At 38.8% G+C, this 22,933-nt stretch overlaps 1 protein-coding gene across 10 annotated transcripts in view; it reads left to right on the top strand.

Moving 5' to 3' along the window:
- Positions 1-22,933, top strand: part of NRG3 (neuregulin 3) — a 1,060,434-nt gene that overhangs the window by 465,080 nt on the left and 572,421 nt on the right. For all 10 annotated transcript variants that reach the window (XM_060642319.3, XM_060642320.3, XM_060642318.3 and 7 more), the window contains exon 2: positions 13,559-13,688. In XM_060642319.3, coding sequence (XP_060498302.1) covers positions 13,559-13,688 — 130 coding nt within the window. The remainder of the gene's footprint in view (positions 1-13,558; positions 13,689-22,933) is intronic.

Genomic DNA, 22,933 nt, shown 5'->3' with positions numbered 1-22,933 from the left:
AATTGCTTTCCAACAGGCACAGAGAATGGACCAATTTTCTCAAAACAATATTTGTTCTGAAACAGAGGTTTGGGAGTAAAGTTTTGTCAATAATGCAAGGAGCTTTGGGGAAGTACACGATGGGTTTTTCTTCCCTTTTCTCTAATGGTTTGCAATGTGTGTTCCCTTTCTTTCAAAGACACAGCATAAAATCGACTGTGATTTTTATTTGCAGAATCTAAAATATTGAGCTATATCTGCCTCCTTTTACCTATGAATAAACTGGAAATTCAAAAGGGGGAATGTAAAAAACCAAGATTGAAGACAAGGAAGGAAAGTTTTCACTCCTCCCACCCTCTAGCAACCCCTGATTTACATTGTCTCCATGGATTTGTCTAATGTAGACATTTCATATGAATGGAATCGTATGATATATACTCTTATGTCTAGTTTCTTCCACTAAGCGTAACACTTTCAAGGTTCATCCAGCCTGCAGCATATATCAGTACTTTACTATTGTTATTGGTGAATAATATCTCATTGTCTGGACATACCACATATTTTTATCTATACATCACTTGGTGCTTCCATGTTTGGTCCACAGATAATGCTTCTTAAAACATTCACATACAAGTATGAATATTTGTTTGGCATGAAAATTTGTTTTTGATTCTCTTAGGTTATACATATAAGAGTGGAATTGCTAGTTCATCTGTTTAACATCTTGAGAAACTGCCATACTGTTTTCCAAAGCCACTGCACCATTTTCCTTTCCTACCAGCAGGGTATGTGGTTTCCAGCTTCTTCACATTCTCCTTGCCAACAGTCATTATTGTCCATTCTGGTGGGGGATGAAGTGGTGTTTCGCTATGGTTCTGATTTTTATTTCCATGATGACTAATGATGTTGAACATTCTTTCATATATATATATGAATATATATATAATATAAATATAAATAAATATATATATATATATATATATATTCTTTGGAGAAGTTCTTAATCAAATGGAGAGTTTTAAAGAAGAAAATACATGAGATAAAATTAATATTTACCCAGGAGTCAATAATGCATTGCATGCATTGGACACTTTCAACTCTTATGAAAATGAATAATAAATAATATTATAATCATATTTTATAGATAAAATTTAGAAAAATTAAGGACTTGCTGAAAAGCAGGTGGACATGGTTGAGCCACAAGAGTCAAACAGGATTGATCGATCTTTCCTTTGTTCCATGAGTATTCTAACAATCCAGCTCTTGTCTATATTGCCTCAGATTGGTAAGACAGCAATGAATGAATGAAGCATGTTTCCCTATCTTCTCTGGCAAAAGACAAAAACATAAACAACACCTTCTGAAGAATAATGCAGAAAAGTCTCAATTGTTTTCCCTAGATCCAAGTAATAGTAGAGTTGTAGGGTGTGCACTTATAACAACATCATTTTTTTTTTTTTTTTTTTTTTTTTTTGGTAATTGGTGGAGCCATTTCATTCTTTACTCATCCAGTTTCTTTAGTAGCAAATGGGAAATCTACAAGCTGCCCTGAGAGGAACATCTTTATATTTGAAATTCTGTAACCCTATCCAGTCTCCAAACAAGCACTAAGACCACAAATTCTGGCTGTTATGAGTACGTTTGCCACCCTTCCCCTGCCCAGCACTTAGCAGAGTGGACAGGGCACCTGACAGTGACACATACCTAGTAGTTCCTGGGAGACTGTCACATGCCTTATGATCTCAGAGCTGAGTTCCTCAGTTCTAGTCCAGGAACTAGTACAGTACCCAAGGGTCTTATAGTATATGTTCAATGATAGATTGTGAAATTGGTAAGTGATTTTAATTGACATTATGCAGAAACATTGCAGAATTGGATATTAGGGGATGCTTAAATAAATAGATGTTGACTCAATTAGTAGAAGGTAAAGAAGGGAAAAAAGTGTTTCGTGCCCATCTCTTGACAAGATCCACTACAGAGCAATGTTCCTTTTTCTCATTTAGGCTTCAGGAAACCCTATGAATTAAATGTTTTTATGTGTTCAGTCTACCAGTGTTCAAAATGCCAATAAGCAGCAAAATTGGAATGCAAAGCTCCATTTGCGATCACACATTAAAGCATTGGGTTGGATACTTAAGCCTAGGTGGACTAGTTCCCGCATCCCAAGGCAAAAAGCACTGAGTTCCAATACGGTACAAAGAAACAAGGCTTTCCCCCTTGTGCTTGGTATGTACTACATGTAGTTGTGAAGAAGGTGAGTGGGGGAACCGAAGAGGAGACTTTTTAAAGCAGTGCAATGAATGATGTGTAGGAGATTTAGGGAAAATGCCTATTCCCTAAATGGGTTGCTAAAATGATAAATGACACTGTGACTGAATGAATTTTAGTTTGTCCGTTGTGAACAGATGTGGCATTTTAAGGGTTAACACTGCATTATTGATTTCCTATATCTATTTAGTCAGCACTTCTCTTTACCCACCCCACCCCCTTTTTTAAGTGTGGATACGTTGAAGTTCATGTGTCTTACACTTCCAGTGGCTCTTTTCACTTTTAGCGTGTTTCTGCTGTCCCTTCCTGTCTTCTGGGTCCTGATCCATTGGCCGCGTGTTTGAATTTCCTCTCCTTCTTGTGCAGTCTTCTCTTTGCCATGCTTTCTAGGAATTTGTATCTGTTCCACCTCACTTAACATTTCTTTATCTTCTCTTGTGCATGTAGCACTCTGCTAGCTAGCGTGGGGGCTGCAGATACAAGACAGCTTGAAGACATAGTCCTTGTACTTGAAGAACCATGAGTTCGTTTTTCCCAGTCCTTTAATACAATTTTCATAATTTCTGCAGTCAGCCAGTGTGAGTACCCACTAAAGTCGTTGACATTTTCTTTGAGAGGTTTCTCTTAATTGACTTTTCTTCACACCCAGAGTTATAGACAAAAGAACCAAAGGATGATGGAGGTGGTGGCTAGAGTAGGGGTCAGGATTGAAGGCATTCTGCTAGGTAAAATAAGTCAGAAATACAAGCACTCTACGATCTCCCCTAAATGTGGAATACAAAGAGTCAAACTCATAAAAACGGAGTAGAAGGGTGGTTATAATCTCAGTCTCTCCAAGGATCTGAAAGCAGCAGTAAGGTGGGTCTAGTTCCCACCTCAGCTCACTCCCCAAGTCCTTCTTATGTAGAAATGACTGGAGTACTAAGCCACTGTTGACAGAGCTGCTCTCTCTTTGAACTCTGTTCAAACAGTTGACCTGGTGAGCAAATACATAAGCTGGGGTTCAGACCCAGGCCCGCAATGCCCATATGGCTGCAATGCCTGTGACTTTATCATGACCCATATAGAGAAAGAAGTGCTTGAATTTCTGAACATGAAAATAAAGGCCCTCACCAAGAGCCAGAGATAGTAAGGGGAAAAAATAAGATTTTAAATAAGTGAAGTGGATGATGTTCATTTTTATGAAGAAATTTGGAAAATGGTGTCAATGTTTAGACATTATTTCAAAGCCATAATGGCATGAAAAATAAATTTGAAAGAGGCCGTAATAGAAATTCCCAGTGTCAGGTACTGTCTTTGTTTTAGTTTTTGTCCACCTACCTTCTCCCAGTGCCTGCCTCACTCAGTGTTTCATTGTGTGCTCAGATCGACGTGTGAGAAGATGAATGGATTACTGAAAAATAACGCTTCCTGATTGCTCTTACACTCACTCATAATAGAGTAACTAATGGAATTTGGTAAGGAGAGGCTTGAATATGCACACCTTTAGAGAGTCTAAGCCTGAGAGCAGGTGGAACGCAGAATGCTGAAGAATGTGCATCTCTGGGTGTCATTCTTGCCTTTCCATTTGCTAGCTGTGAAATCCTAACAATATTGCATGGTCCCTCTGTGTTTCAGCTCTTCTGCAAAATGAAAATAATACTTGTATCTGAACGATAGATTTATTCAAGCATTATAATCACATGTTGACTTCTAAGGTTGCTGTTTACCCTAAGATTGTCTAGTTTCAGTTGTTACAGCTAGGATAGCTAAAGACAGATTTCCACAGTGAGAAGGTCTGATATACAGCAGTGTGCTTTGTTAATTGTATCAACTGTTAAAGTGTTGCTGTTGTTTTATTCTAGTTGGTAAATAACCACTGCTCACAGCCCCCTGCATGAAGTCACTCCATGACATCCAAGATGCCCTGCACCAGGGTTTCTGAACTTCCTCGGTATTAATGCAGAAGCCAAGGAATTAAGATCAGCCTTGTAGCCATCCTACTCATCAACTTCCATGTGAATCACCAAATACTGGCAATTCTACTTCATAAATCTCTCTCGAATCTACCACTTCTTCCCCTCATATCTCACCTGGATTATGCCTTAAAGGCCTGCCTGTAAATGCTACCCTCCAAATGAATTATCCGCATTATAACCAGACAGGAGAGGAAGATTGTATGATGGTCCCCTTTTAGTCTCTTTCCCTGCTTTTGCAAGAGGACTAAAGGAGAGCTTGTCACTGACACAGAAGCAATTGTCACTTACTTAACGTTGTTAGAAGAGGGAGGTAGGTATACTTGGATGTTCTATGCAAAGTGGCCTTATCATCTGTCTGGTGCCAAACAGAGTCACAGAGTACTTGGTGGACTATCGTGTGCTCATATGGAGACATCACAGTCTGGCTGCCAGAGGGATCATTTCCCATTTTGTCAGACGTTCCCTTACTTACACATGAGCAGTAGCATTAGAAATTACAAATAGCATTATAACTGCATTATAAATTCCAATACCATCAGCCAAGGAAAGAACATGACCCTTTGTGGGTGATTGGCCAATCTTGATTTCCAAAACAAAAAAGAGTGCTGAGATTGTTTGGGCAAGGCCTTTCAAGCTTCTCTGCTTGAGAAGCATAGAGACCTCTGCTAACAGATTTCAGGTCTCTACCTATCTTCTAAGTCAGGTGCATCAGGGAATTTTAATGAGATGCCATTTTAGACCTAAGTCACTCAGCTCTCCTTTCCACATTATGTTCCCTAAGCGACCTTTTACTGGGATTTGATTTCCTGTGCCTTTCAAGATGGGACTGTGTCCATGCTGGGGACAATGTCCCAATGTCTGCAACTCTTTGTTTCCTGGATGCACCTTGCAACAGCCTCCCATCCGGTCTCCCTGAATTCCACCGAGAGGCCTCTGTAAGTCAACAGGTGACACACCCACCTTGATAGCACACCAGAGCTGTCTAAAACTCCCCTTGTGTTCTCATTATACAAAATTACAGAGCACTTTCTTAGTTGTTTCCCCACACATGCCAAACACAGAAGGCCCCCTGGGACATCCCTGTCCTGTCTCCCTCTCATATTCCTTGGGCTCCAATTAACACTGGACAAAAGCAGGTCCCTCTAGGACTCTGTGACTTGATATATGCTGTTCCTTTGACCTATCCATGCCAACAGGTGCCCACAGACGAATCATTTATAGTTGTTTTAGGCCTATGTGAGATGTGAGTTCCTCCTACTGAAGTCTTCCCCAAATCCTCAAGTTAGAAGTAGCTGTTGGCATTCTGTACGTCTTCATTTCTGCCTCTAAGAGCTTTCTGATCACTCAGAATCACAATGTAACTGTTTACATGCCTGCTCCCCACCCTTTTCCTAAACTCAATTTTGAATTCCTAGGGACCTGGCAAGGCCATCTCTATATTCCTAGAATTTATCTCAGGGCTTGACACGTAGTAGATGCTTAATGCGTGCTTTCTGAGTGTTATAATAGTTATAACAATAATGGCTATACCAACATCACTGCACATGCATATCTTTAGCCTGATAAGGTAAACACCACCTTGTAGCTCCATACCTGTAATAATGTGTTTAGAGATAGATGATAAAAGAAAAAAAAAGTATCTATACTTATGGGAATGGACCTGAGGTTCACTGCTGAAGATCAGAGTACTTTTTTTTTATGTTCATGTGAACATGTTCAAGTTCGTATGTTCAAGTGAAAAGTAAATAGATACCTTTAGTGAACATTTATATTTTGTTTACTCAAGAACTTTCTCCCAGATTCAAATCCCTTACCTGTCAAATGTTCACAGAGATGATATTCAAAATATTTAATACACAGTATGGAAATGACGGGACTAATCAGAATAAATCTACCCATAGCTGGAGCAGAGTCAGTGGGATCATTGGTATGACTAGTTGAGTCTGAGAACCAGTTTGTGGAGGAAGAATAGGTTTGGGGAGAAAGAGCAAGACTTGGGCCTTCTACAAGTTTATTTTTAGTTGCCTTTGAGATATCCATCAGGAAGAAAAAGGTAGGCAGGTTGAGTTCAGATAAACCAGTGGACTAGAGGGATGACTTTGAGAGTTATTGACATGTAAGTGATATCAGACAGGATCACCCAAAGTGGCTGGATCTCAGAGAATTACCCGGAAAGCTGGTTAACAGAGCACCGCACCACGCACTTCCAGTTTCTGATGCAGTAAATTTCGGATGGGACTCATAAATTATTACTAATACATCCCCAGATAATGCTGATGCTGCTGGTCATGGGACCACTCCTGAAGTAGCACTCACCGGGGAATATGTAAAAATGGGGGGGGGGGAGAGGGGAAAAAAGGTTTGTAGGAAGCAGTATAGTGGAACAGGTCAGGCTGCATTGGTTTGAGTCCAGAAGCTACCAGATAAGAGCCGTGTGACCTTGGGCCAATGATATAACTCTCTAAGACTTAATTTCTACATTTGTAAAGTAAAGTAAATAATAGCATATATTCATAATGTTTTTTCCTAAAGTTTATTTATTTATTGAGAGAGAGAACATGCGTGCATGAGCAGGGGAGGGGCAGAGAGAGGGAGAAGAGAGAGGATAGGATCCCAAGCAGGCTCCATGCTGTCAACACAGAGCCAGATGTAGGGCTCTATCCCACCAACTGTGAGATCTATGACTTGAGCCGAAATCAAGAGTAGGAGGCTTAAACACTGAGCCCCTCAGGTGTCCCTATAGTGCTATTTAAAGCCCCCCCCCCAAAAAAAAAAGATAGCTGATGGAAAATGCTTAGCACAGTGCTGAATATATGTTTGGAATTATTTGAAGACTAGTTCTTAAGCCATCTGGTTTTTAAGTTATAGGAGACAGGTGGCAAAGACTAAAAGGCAAGAGGAACTTCAACATTATGTGATAACATGGAAGCCAGTGAAAGAGGTGGGAGTGGTTAAGAGTGTTAGGTACTTCTGAGAGTTCAGAGAAGATGAGAAAAAATATGTAAACATCCATTGGATTTAGAGGTAGCTGGTGATATAGACAAACCATTTCAGTGGAGTGACATGTGGGGCAGAGATGGTGCCTATGAAGCTTACAGCATAGTGCCTATCAGAAGCCCAAGGACTTGTGACAAGACAAGGGCCTTAGTGACAGAAGCTGCTATTACTACTATTATAGCTGAAAGCAGTTTGGATAGGCATGTGTATGCATGCAGGTAGAAGGAAATATATTCAGCTGTAGGATAAACTGTGAATTCCCAAATAAATGCAATCCCATTGAACAAGCTATGTCTCATGCAGGCTTATTTAGGCTGGTGCAGTTTTTAGAAGCAAGATTTCAAACAGTAAGGTGGCAGGTATGTAATGCAAATTTAATAAGGGTCCTTTCTACATTTGCTATGGGAGTTGATGGCTCTGGGATGCATCAGCAACTGTCAGTCCTCACGGCAGCCCCATGACTCCATTGAACTTTCAGATTCCTTGCCCCACACTCTCCATTTCTCCCATGCCAGCAAAATGAACAATGTCTGGTCTCTGGCAGCAGGAAGAAAGCTATCTTTGCCTCTTGCCAGTTGACGAATGGTTTGTTTCCCTTTCAGACACTACTGCATTCTTACAATTTTCCTTGACCATTAAATATTTTATAATTTTTTTTAATGTTGATTTATTTTTGAGAGAGACAGAGCATGAGCAGGGAAGGGGCAGAGAGAGACAGAGACACAGAATCCAAAGCAGGTTCCAGGCTCTGAGCTGTCAGCACAGAGCCCGTTGTGGGGCTCAAACCCTTATGACATGCCCGATAAATGGCAGATTTCAACCGGAAATGGTAATGTATGACCGTGGGTTTCATTTACAGCGTTCGCACGGAAGACTCTGCTGGGTCCATGACCATATTACGTGGATTCCAGCCTGGAAAGGTATTTTGCTACTCCTAAAAGCTTTTGGATTGCATCTTAACTTTTCTTTGAAAATTCTCATGAACTCAGTGGGGAAGGCAAAAACCGCTGGATGACTGCAACATTTGCAAGCCAGGAATGTGCAGAATGTGTGTAGGGTTTATGCTGTACGTCATCATTTCCCTTCCCTGGGTGTTTTTGTTCTTCATATCTAGAATTCCTTTTCCTGTGCTGATTAAATCATGCCCATTCAAGACCCAGCTCCAATGCCAACCCTTTGGGAAGCCTTTAGAGATAACTATAGCTTGAATTTGGCTCTCCCTTTATTTTGATTATCTACTGCAATTATTATCTGTAATAGTCTATTTAGCACTCTTATTCCTGCAACAAAATCTGTGTTCCCACAGTGTGCAGTGTTGTGCTGGCAACAAAGAAAGCCTCAATAAGCAATATTCAGGTTCAACTTACTACTTAAGGGGGAAAATCATTGTTTTATTTCATTAAAAAATTAACTTTCATTGCAAAATCTGCAGGGATTTCTGTCTCCCAGCCTTACATTTTCTTCCCATTTTTCCTTTAATGAATTAACCACCACTCCTTCCCACTGTGCGTTTAATTACTGTACTGATTGCTTACTATGTATGCTACATGGTGTGGAAAGAATACAAAACTTAAAAGCAAAGCACTCTCCCTGACCTCCCTGGGGATAGAGACCAAAACCCATAAAAATATAAGAAAATACATTAAACTACATATAACAAGTGCCAGATGAGTGGTCTGGACAATTATACAGCTCCTCCAGTCCCAAGGGAATGGGCACTAGTTCCTCATGCCAGCTCCTACACTTTCCTGGCCTGAGACCTTGAGCTTTGGCCATGGTGCTTGGAAGGCCCATCCTTAGCACCATCTCTGTTCATCGTAAGCTTGGATTCCTTTGTCCTCTCTTTTAGACTATCTTCGCTAATTTTTTTTTTTTCTCCTCCCATCTCCTCTTCCTATGGAGTGGATTTTTTCCCCTCTTCTCATCAGTTTCTATACACTTTATCTACATTGCTTTTGGGGCTCTTCTTGAGTCCTAACTTCTAAACATTTATTCATATGGTGTTTTTCTTTTATGAAAAGCATGTATACTTTTCCACACAGAACATTCAGAAAAATGCTCATGTATGAAAAGGTCATTCTTCTATAGGTTCATTGGGTTCATCTCTGTGTCAAGCCATCTGTAAGACTTCGGATCAGAGATGTGAAGACCTGCTCTGTCCCCTCAGGACCTCATGGCCTGGTCAGTTGGGAGATTCACGGGCTAATGCAGTGGAGAGAATGTCTGAGAAGGAGGTACACTGCAGTAAGAGAGAGCCTTGAAACACAAATGGGAATTCATGGGGATAGTAGGCCCCTCCCATCTTAGTTTACTTACCTGGACCTTTGTCCGTATGATTTTTGAAGACAGTCTAAAGCTCTATAATAGATGTATTTATCAGGTTACCTTCCTAGAAACAGAAGAATGCCCTTTGAATTTTAATTTTTTTAATGTTTACTTACTTTTGAGATACAGAGAGAGACAGAGCATGAGCAGGGGAGGGGCAGAGAGAGAAGGAGACACATAATCTGAAGCAGGCTCCAGGCTCTGAGCTGTCAGCACAGAGCCCGACACAGGACTCGAACTCAAAGACTGTGAGATCATGACCTGAGCCTAAGTCGGATGCTTAACTGACTGAGTCACCCAGGCGCCCCTGAATTTTAAATACATGACAAAATAGTACCATATACTATACCCAGCTTAGTGTACTAGACCATTTTAAATATATAAACAGGTTCCAAAAATGTTGGGTAATTTTATAGATGAGAGTTCTATACCTGATTGTTAAGGTGTCCCAAGATTATTTAGGGCCATGAGAGTTTGGAGTTAGATCATATCCATTATGTCATTCTCCTAAATGTCCCATGTTTCCTCTTCAGAACAAAATACTCATCTGGGTATATTAAAGCACACTGTATCACCTTAGGGCACAGAAAGAAAATAAACTAGTACACTCATTTTATTTTTATGTTGTTTGCATTTGTGTTCTATTTTTTAAAACTTTTTTAATGTTTATTGTTTTTGAGAGAGAGAGAGAGAGAGAGAGAGAGAGAGAGAAAGAGAGAAAGAGCATGAATGGGGGAGGGGAAGAGGGAGAGGGAGACACAGAATCTGAAGCAGGCTCTAGGCTCTGAGCTGCAGCATAGAGCCCAACATGGGGTTTGAACTCTCGAATGGTGAGATCATGACCTGAGCCAAAGTCAGACTCTTAACCAACTAAGCCACCCAGACACCTCCATTTATGTTCTATTTTAGATGTTTGTAATATATTTTATATGTAAAACAATTAACCAAATATGTACATACAAGCACTTATAGGCAGATATATAAATATTGGAGAGTGTCGTCCAAAATTATTATTGTGTCTTTGTTGAGCTGTGTTTGGTTATGAGTGATAGAAAGCCTAATAGTGATTAGACACTGTTTACTTATTTACTTTATTTACTACTTTATAAAAGTGTGTAGGTGGTCTTAGAGTTAGTGTAACAGCCTAGTGATTCCATTAAGAATTTTTTTTTATGTTTCCATTGACATATTTGGCATGATTCCTTCAAAGTGTAAAATTTTTACCTCATGGTGAGTTTTATTTACTTTGCCCAATGCCTATGTGATTTTAGGTGAGTAGTGATGTATGAATACCGTATAGTGGAATGTTTATGTAAATTCTAAGGTTTCAAATTTATTGATGATTGCAGTTTACTGATAGAAAGATCAAGTCTAGCATTCTGTTATTTCTTATTATATTAAGATATTAAAAATATTTAACAGTGGTGTTTTATTGAATCCAGTCATTGTAAAGGTATAAGTATGTGTAGTTATGTTAAATTTTGGATTCTCTCAGCTATGGAAACAAAAGACCTGAGCACATCTTAAACTGACATCTCTGCTCTCCCACCTTGGGCTTTGCAGAGGTGTTTCCTTGGGTCTCTGATCCTCTGTAATGTGCTGATAGACGATAACGTGATGGGGATGGCAGTTGGTAGAATGGGGAGGTAACCACTGGAGACAGCAGTTGTCAGATGGAAACTAATTGATTGTAATTGCTTTGCCATTGTATTGCTCTTGGAGTCTGTAGCTTGTTAAAACCACTGATTATAAAATAAGGACCTCACTTTTTATGCTGTAGGTTATGTTAATGAAAAGCTGTTCTTAGAAGAATGATCAGTGAATATCAATAAATGGATAATAAGAAATTAAAGGAAAACTTAACTAACTGATCATGAGTTAATATACTTCAGCAGGCAGAGTAGCAATCAACTGTGTGGTGTTCCATAGTGAATATTTTGTTCAGAGCTCTTGAATTTTAAATATTTCCCATGGAAAGAGAGATTGATTCTGTGTAACTATTTATTGCATACTGTCTTGAATAACAGATCTTCTCTGTAGAGGAGATCTCCTGGAAAAGGGAAAATGTGTCTGTTTTGCAGAGCCTTTATTTCGTGCCAAGGAATTAACAGACAGATATTTGAAGTGGAAAAATAAATTCCTGTTGTACCACCAAAAAAGGATATTAGAAGTGGGATTTTCAATGCTTACAGTATATGAGCAGTATATGAGTGAGGATTTATGTGAGTCTGAGGGCAATGTTTGCTTTTCCAATATTCCTCAATATTGAAGTAGGTATACTAAAATGGTAACATTGATGTGAAATTGTATCTAACTGTTGTAAGATATGCACTAACTTTTATATGACTGTAATGTCTTTAATGATGTATCTTTTACTGATGGCATTTGAACTGTTAGTAGTGTTCCAATGATCAGATTTATTGAAGATATTTTGAGCACTAATTGTGATTCATGGCTCAACCTCTGACCTTAAAAAGCTCACAGACTAAAGGAACAGATAAACGTCTGAACACATGGCTCCTTGCAGCATTGAATGTTGAATGCAGTGATGTGAGTGATAAAAGGTGCTAGGGAGACAAAATGGGAGAATGATGTAAGCTCTGAAGGATTTTGGATGTCTTCCAGCAAAGAAAAAGATGGTCCAGGAAGAAAGAACAATGTGACAGCTCCTGATGTTTGGGGAAATAGACACATAATTGGAAATTAAGTTGTGTCTTAAGGTACAGGAAGATGACACTAGAGGGCAAAATTCCACGTGGCCTATATCTTTCACTGAGGAATTTGGAGTTATTATGGGAATTGGACCCACTGAGGATTTTTAGATGTGTGAAGGACATGAGCAGATTTCCTTTGAGGACAATCACTTTCTCCTCAGTTTGGATAATATAACAGGAAGAGGCTCATAGTGAGTTCCAGTAACTAAATTGGTACAATAGCCCATGCTATTGAGCATTATTATTAATCTAGGTCTATGAAAAGGAAACTAAAGGAGCTTAAATGCAGAATCATTTCTTCATCTTTGACTTTTTAAATCTATTTTTTCTCGAATCGGTAGGATTGGTGCTAATACATTAGTTGCTTAGAAGTCTGAAATTAGAAAGTCTCTACATGTGATAACAGAGTCTGTGTCCAGTAGGTAGCACATACTCATGGCTAGTTTCATATTTGGAAAGAGGATGTAGACATACAGCTTAACTTAAAACTGTAAGTAATTACGATTTTAAAAATCAATGTTTACAACAACGCTTAAAAAATGACAATAATTTGGTCCTGTTAGATATTTACCAGAAACATTCTTCACATTTGAGGTCCTGTTTAGGAATTTGGAACATTTGCATTTTAATCACATAAGAAAAGGAGGATGTGAAAGAATAATTGGTTCAGCCATTAGCCAATTAAACCTGTAACTAAAAACAAACAAACAACTCCAAGAAACTGACGTTGGTTTCCACAGAACAGTCACAATATGCACGGATCAGATGTTTCCTGGCATTTGGCAACAATAAGGGGAAGGAGATGCTTCCATACCACTTGTTTCCATACAACTGAAATTAATGGAAGTGGATTTGAGGTGTTTGTAGAATCATTCACCCTGTACTATTAGTGTGTCCTCAGATGGGGCTTCTACAGTGATTCCAATTGTTAAAGTCTAGTGGAGAAATAAGATAACTGAATATAGGGCTTGTCTTAGGGCTGGTGTTTTGGAGGCTGGGAATCAAGGCGCCTGCAGATTCAGTATCTGGTGGGGACTCTCGTGGTCCGTAGAGCCCTGCCTTCTCACTGCATCTTCACATGACTGGAATGGGTGCTGGAGTTTTCTCGGGCCCCTTTTATAACGGCACTAATCCCATTCATGACCCAGTCACCTCCTATAGACCCACCTCCTGATACCATCTTATTGTGACTAGGTTTCAATATGTGGATTTGGGGAGATGCACAACATTCAGTCATAGAGTGGTCCTGTCCAGTTGCATTTCTTCAGTCCCAGAATGCACTGCTGACACGGGTTCTTTGTGTGCTTCCCTTGACAGATACGACGACATATTCCACTGAGCGTTCTGAGCACTTCAAACCCTGCCGAGACAAGGACCTCGCATACTGTCTCAATGATGGCGAGTGCTTTGTGATCGAAACCCTGACGGGATCCCATAAACATTGTCGGTAAGCCATTCGCAGCTGGCACTGGGAACAGGCCCTCAGAGAGGGCAGAGCTCTGCGACTGTACATGTCATTCAATGGCAGAATCAGGAGTCTTCATATGAGAGGGGGCAAAGCTGGTAGCTTTAGTATTTGAGGAAGGTGAAACTGAATTCAAGTAGACAAGATTTGAGTTTTACTTGACTGAAGAAAGGAAGGTTTACTTTTATGTCTTCTAATTTAATAGAAATAATGATGTACTTGCTTTAGAAGCCTGCATTTTTGGTGCAGGACTTAAGTATGTTGGCTTGTTCTCAGAAATAATCCCTTCCTGCAAAACTACAGACTGGAGCCCAACAGAGCAAACTGCTCCTCTAAGATCTAGCTTCTCAGTGTTGACTGTGAACTAAGGCCCAGACTGTAACTGTGTCCAGAGAAAACTGTATCTCATCTTGATTCTGCCCTTGTTTGTTAATTTCATTATTTTTTTAACACCTCTCATGATGAAGCATTCTCCAGCCAGATGTTGTAAATGAAATCATAGTCCTGTTATAGTCTAGGTAGAGAGCTACTTAGGGAAAATTCCCAATAGAGATCAGGAGATGTTTAGTTGGTTTTTAGAAACTTAAGGTTATATAAATGCTAAAAATAAAAACAAATGGAGATAAATAGTGCAGTAGTAGGTACTGCAGCTTTAAGGTTCCATAGAAGAATCAAATTAGCATCCAAAACATATTTCCCACTGAGCTTTTATTTCTAGCACTACCCTGGTAATTTGTTTTTCATTGCAATTGTATATGCTTCAGTGATCATATGTACCCACACCCCTTTCCTTCTCTTTATTTACTCTTCTCATATGACACAGTTATTAAATTAATTATTCTGAATCATGAAGCATGGAAAATTATGACTTTTTTCTCTACATATTGCTATTATAAAACTTTATTCCATGTAGTTTTATTAAGGGGGCACAGAGAAATGCGTCTGGTAGTTAGGAACTTAGAACACGTTGGCAAATCATGCCTGGCTCTAAGAGCCAGCTGCAGTCCATGAAGAAGATGAGTTGTCATGGTGGGCACACAGGTTTGGAAGAAGTGATAAATGACAGTGGCAGATCTCGGTGAGAGTAACCGTGTATTCTGTCAGGATAAACAGAACTGTGACCTTTCCTCGCCCTTGACAGTATGGCTTCCTTGTGACTCGGAGGCACCATTACATTTATGCCATTTACAAAATTTACACCCCATTTCTGTCCTCTGTGAAATTGCGTTGGGGATGAAGGGGCGTGGGAGTGTTCCTTCCGACATCTCTCTTCTTTGGTTATATTTATTAGGTCAGCGTAGACAGATGGAAATCACACGAGGGACTTTAAAACCCCAAGGGAGATGCCAAGAGTGGTCTATCCATTCAAAGCATGAATTGTATCCAAGCTCTTATAGCTCCTCAACCATATGTTAAAGGGATCATCATGTGGAAGTGGAAAATGAAATCAATTGAGTTCCTAATTGATTGATGGAGGGGTTAATCAGATGTCTCACCTAAAGCGGTGACTTTCCAGATGGTGTTTTAGGATCAGATCAGGCCCCACACAGTATGCAGGTGGGTGGGATCATCTTTTCCAAAACTGAGAATCTTGAAAATAACAAGATAATTCTTACTCTTTTTCAACATACAGCCTCAGTCTACTCTGTATTAGTTCATGGTGTATCAGTTTACTCGAGCCGCTGGAACAAAGTACCACAGATTGAGTGGTTTAAGCAAAAGAAATACATTTTCTTACAGGTCTGGAAGCTAGAAATCTGAAATCTAGGTGTTGCCAGAGTTGTTTCCTTCGGAGAGCCTTGATGGAAGTGTACCCTCTTAGGTCTCTCTTCTTGGCTTATAGATGACCATCTGCCCCTTGTGTCTTCTCATTTTCTTCCCTCTGTACATGTCTGTATCCAAATTTCCTCTTCTTATAAGGATACCAGTCATATTGGATTAAGATCCACTCTAATGACCCTATTTTAATTTACTTACCTCTATGGAGACCCTCTCTCTAAAGACTCACATTCTGAGGTACTGGAGGTTACGACTTCAACATATTAATTCCTTGGGAGACAGATCCAGTCTATGATATCGGATCTCATGTCTAGAAAAGAAATCTTTTGCTTTTGTGCATATATGCATGTCTAATTCTTTTGCATACACAAGCAGAGATATATCTGTGATTTAGCTGGAACGATGTACATGTATAATAATTTTGATCTTCTGTCTTCATATTTCTTGCATATTTCAGCACAGACAACCTGTTATTTAACATAAAGTCACAACATAGCTAATCATGACAAAAGACCAGCCTACGACAGAATTGGAACTCGAGTAGGTTAATAGATGCCTATAAATCTCTTACTAGAGTGTATGAATAAATCACACATCGCATGTGCCTGCTATTCATCTCCTGGGCTTTGCTGTGAATAAAAAGCTTACATTTGTTCCTGCATCAGCCACTTCTAAGAATTCCCATGTAGTTATTAATAATGTGCTATTTTGTACAGCACTCTATTTAAGTAGTATGTTTCATTCATTCTTCTTCTGCCTTCGACAAATGTTTATTGAGCACCTCCTATCACCAAGACATTGTTGAATAAATACATACAGAAATGAACTTAGGAATTAAGTGGTGCTGTACTTTGTAATGCATTTGAAGTAGATGAGGTAGTTCATCGTCAGGAAGTCAGGAAAACAAGGGAAAGTACTTTCACGTGACTGAAATGCTACCGGGGGTATCTTTGTAATGCATTACTAACCGGACTATGTTTCAAGTTAAACACAATTTAGTACATTAGAGTAGCAATATATAGGGGTGTATGTGAATCCGTCTCATTAAATAGTTTCCTTGTGACATTCAAATCTGAGAGAAATCAAGATACATTTTTTTTTTAGTATTTTAAAAGTAAATTGCAATCCTATGATTGTGATTCCATGGAATCAATTTTTTTTCTACGTTGAAAATGACCGATCATGCTGTAACACTTTTCTGTGTACTTGGCAAAGAAAAACAAAAGCAAAACTACCTAAATCTCTCTGAAAGAGATCCTGAAAGTAGTGTATGTTCAAAAGAGTGAAAGTTGAGATGAGGGAAGTTTCATATTTTTCTCTTTGTTATTTTCTCACTCTTTAGTGTATTTTCAGGTCTTTCATAAAGCCATTTTTAGTATTTAGAAATTACAGAGCAAGCTAATGAACATTTAAGAGCAACACCAAGATTCTAAAAATAACTTGAAAGAGGGGATTTTAAAGGAAGATAGGGGTGTCTGGGTGGCTCAGTCGGTTGAGCGTCTGACTTCGGCTCAGGTCATGATCTCACAGTCCGTGAGTTCGAGTCCCGTGTCGGGCTCTGTGCTGACAGCTTGGAGCCTGGAGCCTGCTTCAGAGCCTGTGTCTCCGTCTCTCTCTGCTCCTCCCCTACTTGTGTGTGTGTGCTTGCTTGCGCTCTCTCTCTCTCTGTCTCTCTCAAAAATAAATAAACATTAACAAGTTAAAAAAATAAAGCAAATAGTTTGGTGAGGGTAGAATAGGAACACATTCTAATTCACTACCTGAGGGAGTACAGTTTGTTAAATATCTTCTGTATGTAATGTTTCAGTATGTTTCAAAATATTTACATTGTTTCTAAAAGTTTAGTGTACAGAGATGTATAGGTAGATTTATTTGTAAGGATGTTCACCACAGATTTATTTGTAATAGGAAAGAAAAAGCCTGAATTTATAAATGTGTATAAATTAGAATATATCTATACATTGAATGAATTCAACCTAAGTGGAATTTTCATAAGGTTTTAGGGACATGAATGTGCTCATTATATCATGTTATATATGAAAATTACGATATTATAAAGTTGAACATATAATAGCAATCCAATTCTAAAAATGAACCTTAGGAAAAAGACTAATAGGTTTTACAACTATTTTCTTCTTCAAACTTTATGAATTTTCTAAGAGCTGCACATTGTACATGTATTTCATTTATGTAATAACTAGTTAAGACAGTTGACCCTTGCTTCTCATCTTTCCATTAAGAAAGATAGATAGTGTCCCTGTCTCTGTAAAATCAAGGTCATTATAATTCACTATTATTAGGCTGATAAGAGAACTTTCAATTAAGCCCTTCCAGATTAAATACTACCAAGTCTATTTGAATGTTTCTGTTCTTTCTTTTATTAATAATTCATTTACACTCTTTACACTAATTCTTTTCCATGCTGAATTCATGTGTTTTGAAACATTAAAAAATGGATTAAAGAACAGAAAGATAGATTGTACGGAAATAAATCTGGGTGCCAAGGAATGCCAAGTCACTAGAAACTCCTTGAATCAAAATATTCTGAATGAAAGCAGGGTATTCTCTAATATATTTATTTTTATGTCATTTCTAGAAATTTTAAGGACTTGGGAAATGGTACTATCTGTAATCTCTTTCACTAGAGTCAAAGAGGTAACCACTGTAACTGAAAAGACTGGTGGGCATTTGGCTGGGCCAAACGTGTTTTGCGGCCAAATTCAAGTTGAAAGGATGTGCCTCTTCTGAATTGAAGCTCGTTAGGTGTTTTGCCAGCCTTGCTGTAAAAATGGATTTTCAAAACTTTGGAAAAGATAACATTTGAGCTGAATTTGATCTGTAGCGATCATTGTGGAAATTTGTCAAGCAATTCACTGGAAGATGTTTGAATCCCTTGAAATATGGGACTGCTAGAAAAAGAGAGAAGCAGTCTAAGGCAACCATTGCCCAAGGCAATACTTCCATAAAGGGGCTGATGGCCTGGGCAATGATCTGGGTGAAATGTTTGCAGAACTTGGGAGCAGGGAAAGCAATTAAAAGGAGGGGGAGGCCTCTAGGAGTTGCTGTTCCTTTGTGTCATTCTGCCTGAGTAGGTTTTGAAATCAAAGCTTCCATTTTTAAGAGAATTGACTGGGCACAATGTAACCATTTTCTGATGATGTACTGTATAAAATTACAGGACCATCCCTGTCAGAGCTTTGCTTCGTCACTTTGGAGGTCCATTAGCTCTCCCACCCAGTGAGGGTCCTCTTTATCAAATGGTTCTCCAGTAAGTGCTCTGAGAGCAGCAGCTAATGATTCCCTGTGGTTGACGCAAGTCAGAATGGAAATGGAGTTTGGCACACATCCCTGAACTCCATTGATGGGAGATGATGGAGGCTGAAATACCTCTAACTCCAGGCCTAGTGACAAGAACCCCTGCAGAATGGAATTGCATTACAGGGTGAAGGGCTTCAGAAGAATTGTCAAGTTCATCAGACAAATGTTCATGAAAATGTTTGCCACAGTCCAGACATAATTTGAGTAATTTGCAATAGCCATGTTAATAACGAACTGTGCACTGATTACCCCTGATAAGAAGAAATGAGCCAAGGTATAACCATTTGTCCCTTCTTCTCTGTGAATGGAGCTTATCAAAATAGTCTCATTGGTTCCAAAAGCAAAGAAAAACAACACGGTGAGCATAATTTTGCAACTGCGTGACACTCAGGCATTAGTTTACTTAGTTTAAACCATATGCACTGGACCCAAGCTGGTATTCTTCAAGGGCCACATAAAGATCATAAGATCTGAGAAGCACATGTGATGGAGAATAAAAACATATTTTTTAGTTAATGCCCAAAGATTCTTACCTTATTTTGATGTTTTCTAAATTGATTGGCAGCTCTACTTGAAGCATGAAATGGTGTTTCTTAAGGTGGTTGTTCTGATTTGGGTTTCTTGTTACATCAAAGATTGTCGTAAATGTGTTTTTAAATAGCTTCCTTATATGATTTGAGAGGTACATGAGGCAAATGTGAGCATTCAAGACAGACTGAGTTAAAAACTCTGCTCAGCTTTACACGGGGTGTATGAGGGTTTTTTTTGCAAGTCATTTAATCAGAACCTTCAGTCCTTTATTTAAGACAGACAGACAGACAGACAAATACTTGCCCCAAAGATTGATACAAGAATTGAAAGCAGCAACATCTAGAAAATTCCAAATAGACAATAGCCACTATGTATATGTTTTTCTCAGTTCTTTCCTCTTCTTCCCTTCTGCTTATATTGAAACCAAAGCAAAGCATGTTTGCTGGAATCCTGTGAGAGAAGTTGGGTGGGTATCATCTGTGTATTTATTTATTTATTCATTGATTCATTCATTCCTTCATTCATTCATTTGAGAGACAGGGAGAGAGAAAGAGAGAGAGAATGAATGAGCAGGGGAGTGTGGGAGAGGGATAGAATATTAAGCCGGTTCCACTGCAGCGAGGAGCCCTACGTGGGCTCCATCACACCACCCTGGAATCATGACCTGATCTGAAATCAAGAATCAGATGCTCAACCAACCAAACCACCCAGGCTCCCCTCATCTGTGTGTTTAATTAAAAAGAGACTTTTAAAAGGGGAGAAAGGCATGCCAGGGGATTCCTTGTGTGTTCAGAGGACTTAGGCTCCTCACTGCTAATTCTGATACTCTGACAAATCAGCAATTTCTGTTATTTCTCCCAATTCTTCAACCAGTTCTTGCTTTTCCAAGATTTTCTTCTTGCAGAATATAGCTTTAAGAGGAAAAAAAGACATTCTTCCTTTCCTAGGTCATCAGTATAACTTGCCGTAATTGTGTTGACCATTCCCATTTGGACTGGTGGGTTAGAGTCGGTACTCTACCACTAAGTAGTAGATGGACAAATTATACATATTCTCTGAGACTCAGTTTTCTTATCTATTAAATGGGAACACGAATATGAGTACTTTACAGGATCGCTGTGAGGGTTGATATAAATAAAATGTACTTGTATAAACACTGAATTTAATGGAGTCAGTGGGGTATAATATAAGAGGGTGTGTCTGTTGGTTTTTGTCTGCACAGCTTTGTTTTCAGGTCATTTGACTTGAGCCAGGGTTTCTGGATGGGTACTCAGAATCTCCTAACCACATAAAGTTTAGTTTAGAACTACTAAGGAGAGTTAAACTGACTCAGGTGAATTTTTGAAAAACACAGTAATAACTGATCATGGGCTGGAACACTTTTCAGAGTCAAGGGCCATTATAATTATTCAAGCAGTAAACTTAGGGGAAAAGCAGGAACAAGAGGCTACGGTTTGTTAGGCAAATTCTCCCTCTTCTGTAGATAGGAATATGCAGAAAGCTCCCCTTTCCTCTAACTGTTCAGGCCATTCTGACTGAGGACCCTCCACAGCACCCCTGGATATGCCCCCCACCCCTAGGTACAAGCTTCTTGTGCGTGGCCTGTTGGGTTGCAGTGAGTTGGCATCTCCCCCACTCAGCCAGAATAATGTGATCACATTTGCCATAATTTAAGTGAATTATGGATTCTTTCACCAAATTTATTTGTTTTGAATATTGAGAACATATCCATAAATATCCTTGTAGCTAGAGACAGTCTGTCTGTACAGATATGAACAACATTAGACATGGTAACACAGGCCCTGCCGTGCAGGCTTCTCAGGCAAACATTCCAGTAAGAAAAAAACAAACAGGACAAAGATGGCTGGGATGTTCTGCCTAGGCTCCTGGGGCAATGAGAGAACATGCACGATCCTCCCGCCATCTACCTGTCTATTAATTTTAGAACATTGGGCAGTATTTCCACTTCCTGAGGATGGTGTCTTTTCAATTCACTTTGGTTTAGCATCTTTGAAAAAAATGTAAAAGAATATTTAAGGACCAGATCACATTGTCTATCTATATCTATCATCTGTATCTGTATCTGTATCTATATATACATATATATGTATATACGTATATAAATATGTATATGTAGGTATGTGTGTATATATATGTATATATGTGCATATATGTATATATAGTATGTGTATATATATATGTATATATATATACACACACACATATATATATACATATATATATATATATATATATATACACACATTTAAGTTCCTCAACATACTGTAATCTGAATGGCCATATAGGTTGTTATCCAAACCAAAAATATTTGAGATGTAATGTCCAGTTTTAATAATTTCTTCTCTAAAATAAGCATAAACCAGGAATACCTTAAGCTAAGTGGGGCACATGGTTGCCCTAATTACAATTCAGATAAAACTCAAATTCATGGAAAAACATGTAGGCTATATGTATTTTCCTTAATATAAATTTCACAGGATTGTACAACCTCTGTATTATTATCCCCACTTTTTCCGAATCAGCTGAGCATTCCCTGAGTCACCAAGTACTGAATAAGAAGGCAGAGCAGGGACTCCCAGAGCCCAGGCTCTCTCCACTGTACCCCAAATCTATGGAAGGAAACGTCAACATCCAGTTAGTGTTGTCTTTAGTGCCTCGCCATTATTTGTGAAAACTAAAAAATGTGGCTAGAGAAAGAAGCAGCTGAAGACAGCATTTCTAAAGTATATCTTGGAGTGCATCTCTATAAATCTATTTTTTTTATGATCACAGCTATTCTCATGGTCTAATGAATATCAGGAAAATTAGTCTGCTTCAAGCCGATTCAGTGCTATGCACATACACACATATGTATATGGAATATTTACTAAGTATCTGCTGTCGAGCGGGACACTGAGGTCCACCGGTAAATGAGAAGAAAGCATCCCTTTCTTTACAGAAGTTGCTGTTAGTTGGAGCACCAGGAAGTCCCCACAATCTAGTGTGACAGGTTTCCATGGTGGGCAAACACTGACAATCACTGAGTACCAAAGGTTACACTTGAGATAGGAGGGAAATCCTTACCAGAATGGTAACTTAGAAGGAATATCTTCATCAAGTACATTTCATACAAAACCCCCTTTTCAAGTTTAAAAAAAATGAGAAATTAACAATAAAATTAGAAGATGAAACAGGAGATAAATGAAAGTATTAAGCGTGATTTGAGGAAAATCTTGTTCAGAGATAGATGTGACATGTGGTGATACAGAATATGCTTATAGATATATATGTCATATGTAGGAGGTATAGAATGTATGCTTAGTCCTATCCTACATACACTAAAATGTAAGTGGCAGTTTGATACATTATTTCCATTATTCTACCAATGTTTATTAAGCACATTCGGTGCTTAATGTCCAGTGGAATGTAGTAGGAGTGTAGGGATAAATGTGCTCAGAAAAACCTAAGAGAAGGATTGAGATGGACATATTCTAGTTCAGTTCAACATGACAAGTTCTGTGATCTGTATCATCCAATGTATATGATCTGTATGTACTTAGCTCATAGCTGCATAGGAGACTCCAAAAACCAGTTGTCAG

This window comes from Panthera onca, chromosome D2, assembly GCF_046562875.1.
Source record: "Panthera onca isolate mPanOnc1 chromosome D2, mPanOnc1 haplotype 2, whole genome shotgun sequence".
NCBI classification, from domain to species: Eukaryota; Metazoa; Chordata; class Mammalia; order Carnivora; family Felidae; genus Panthera; species Panthera onca.
This window is presented reverse-complemented; position numbering and strand designations above follow the sequence as displayed.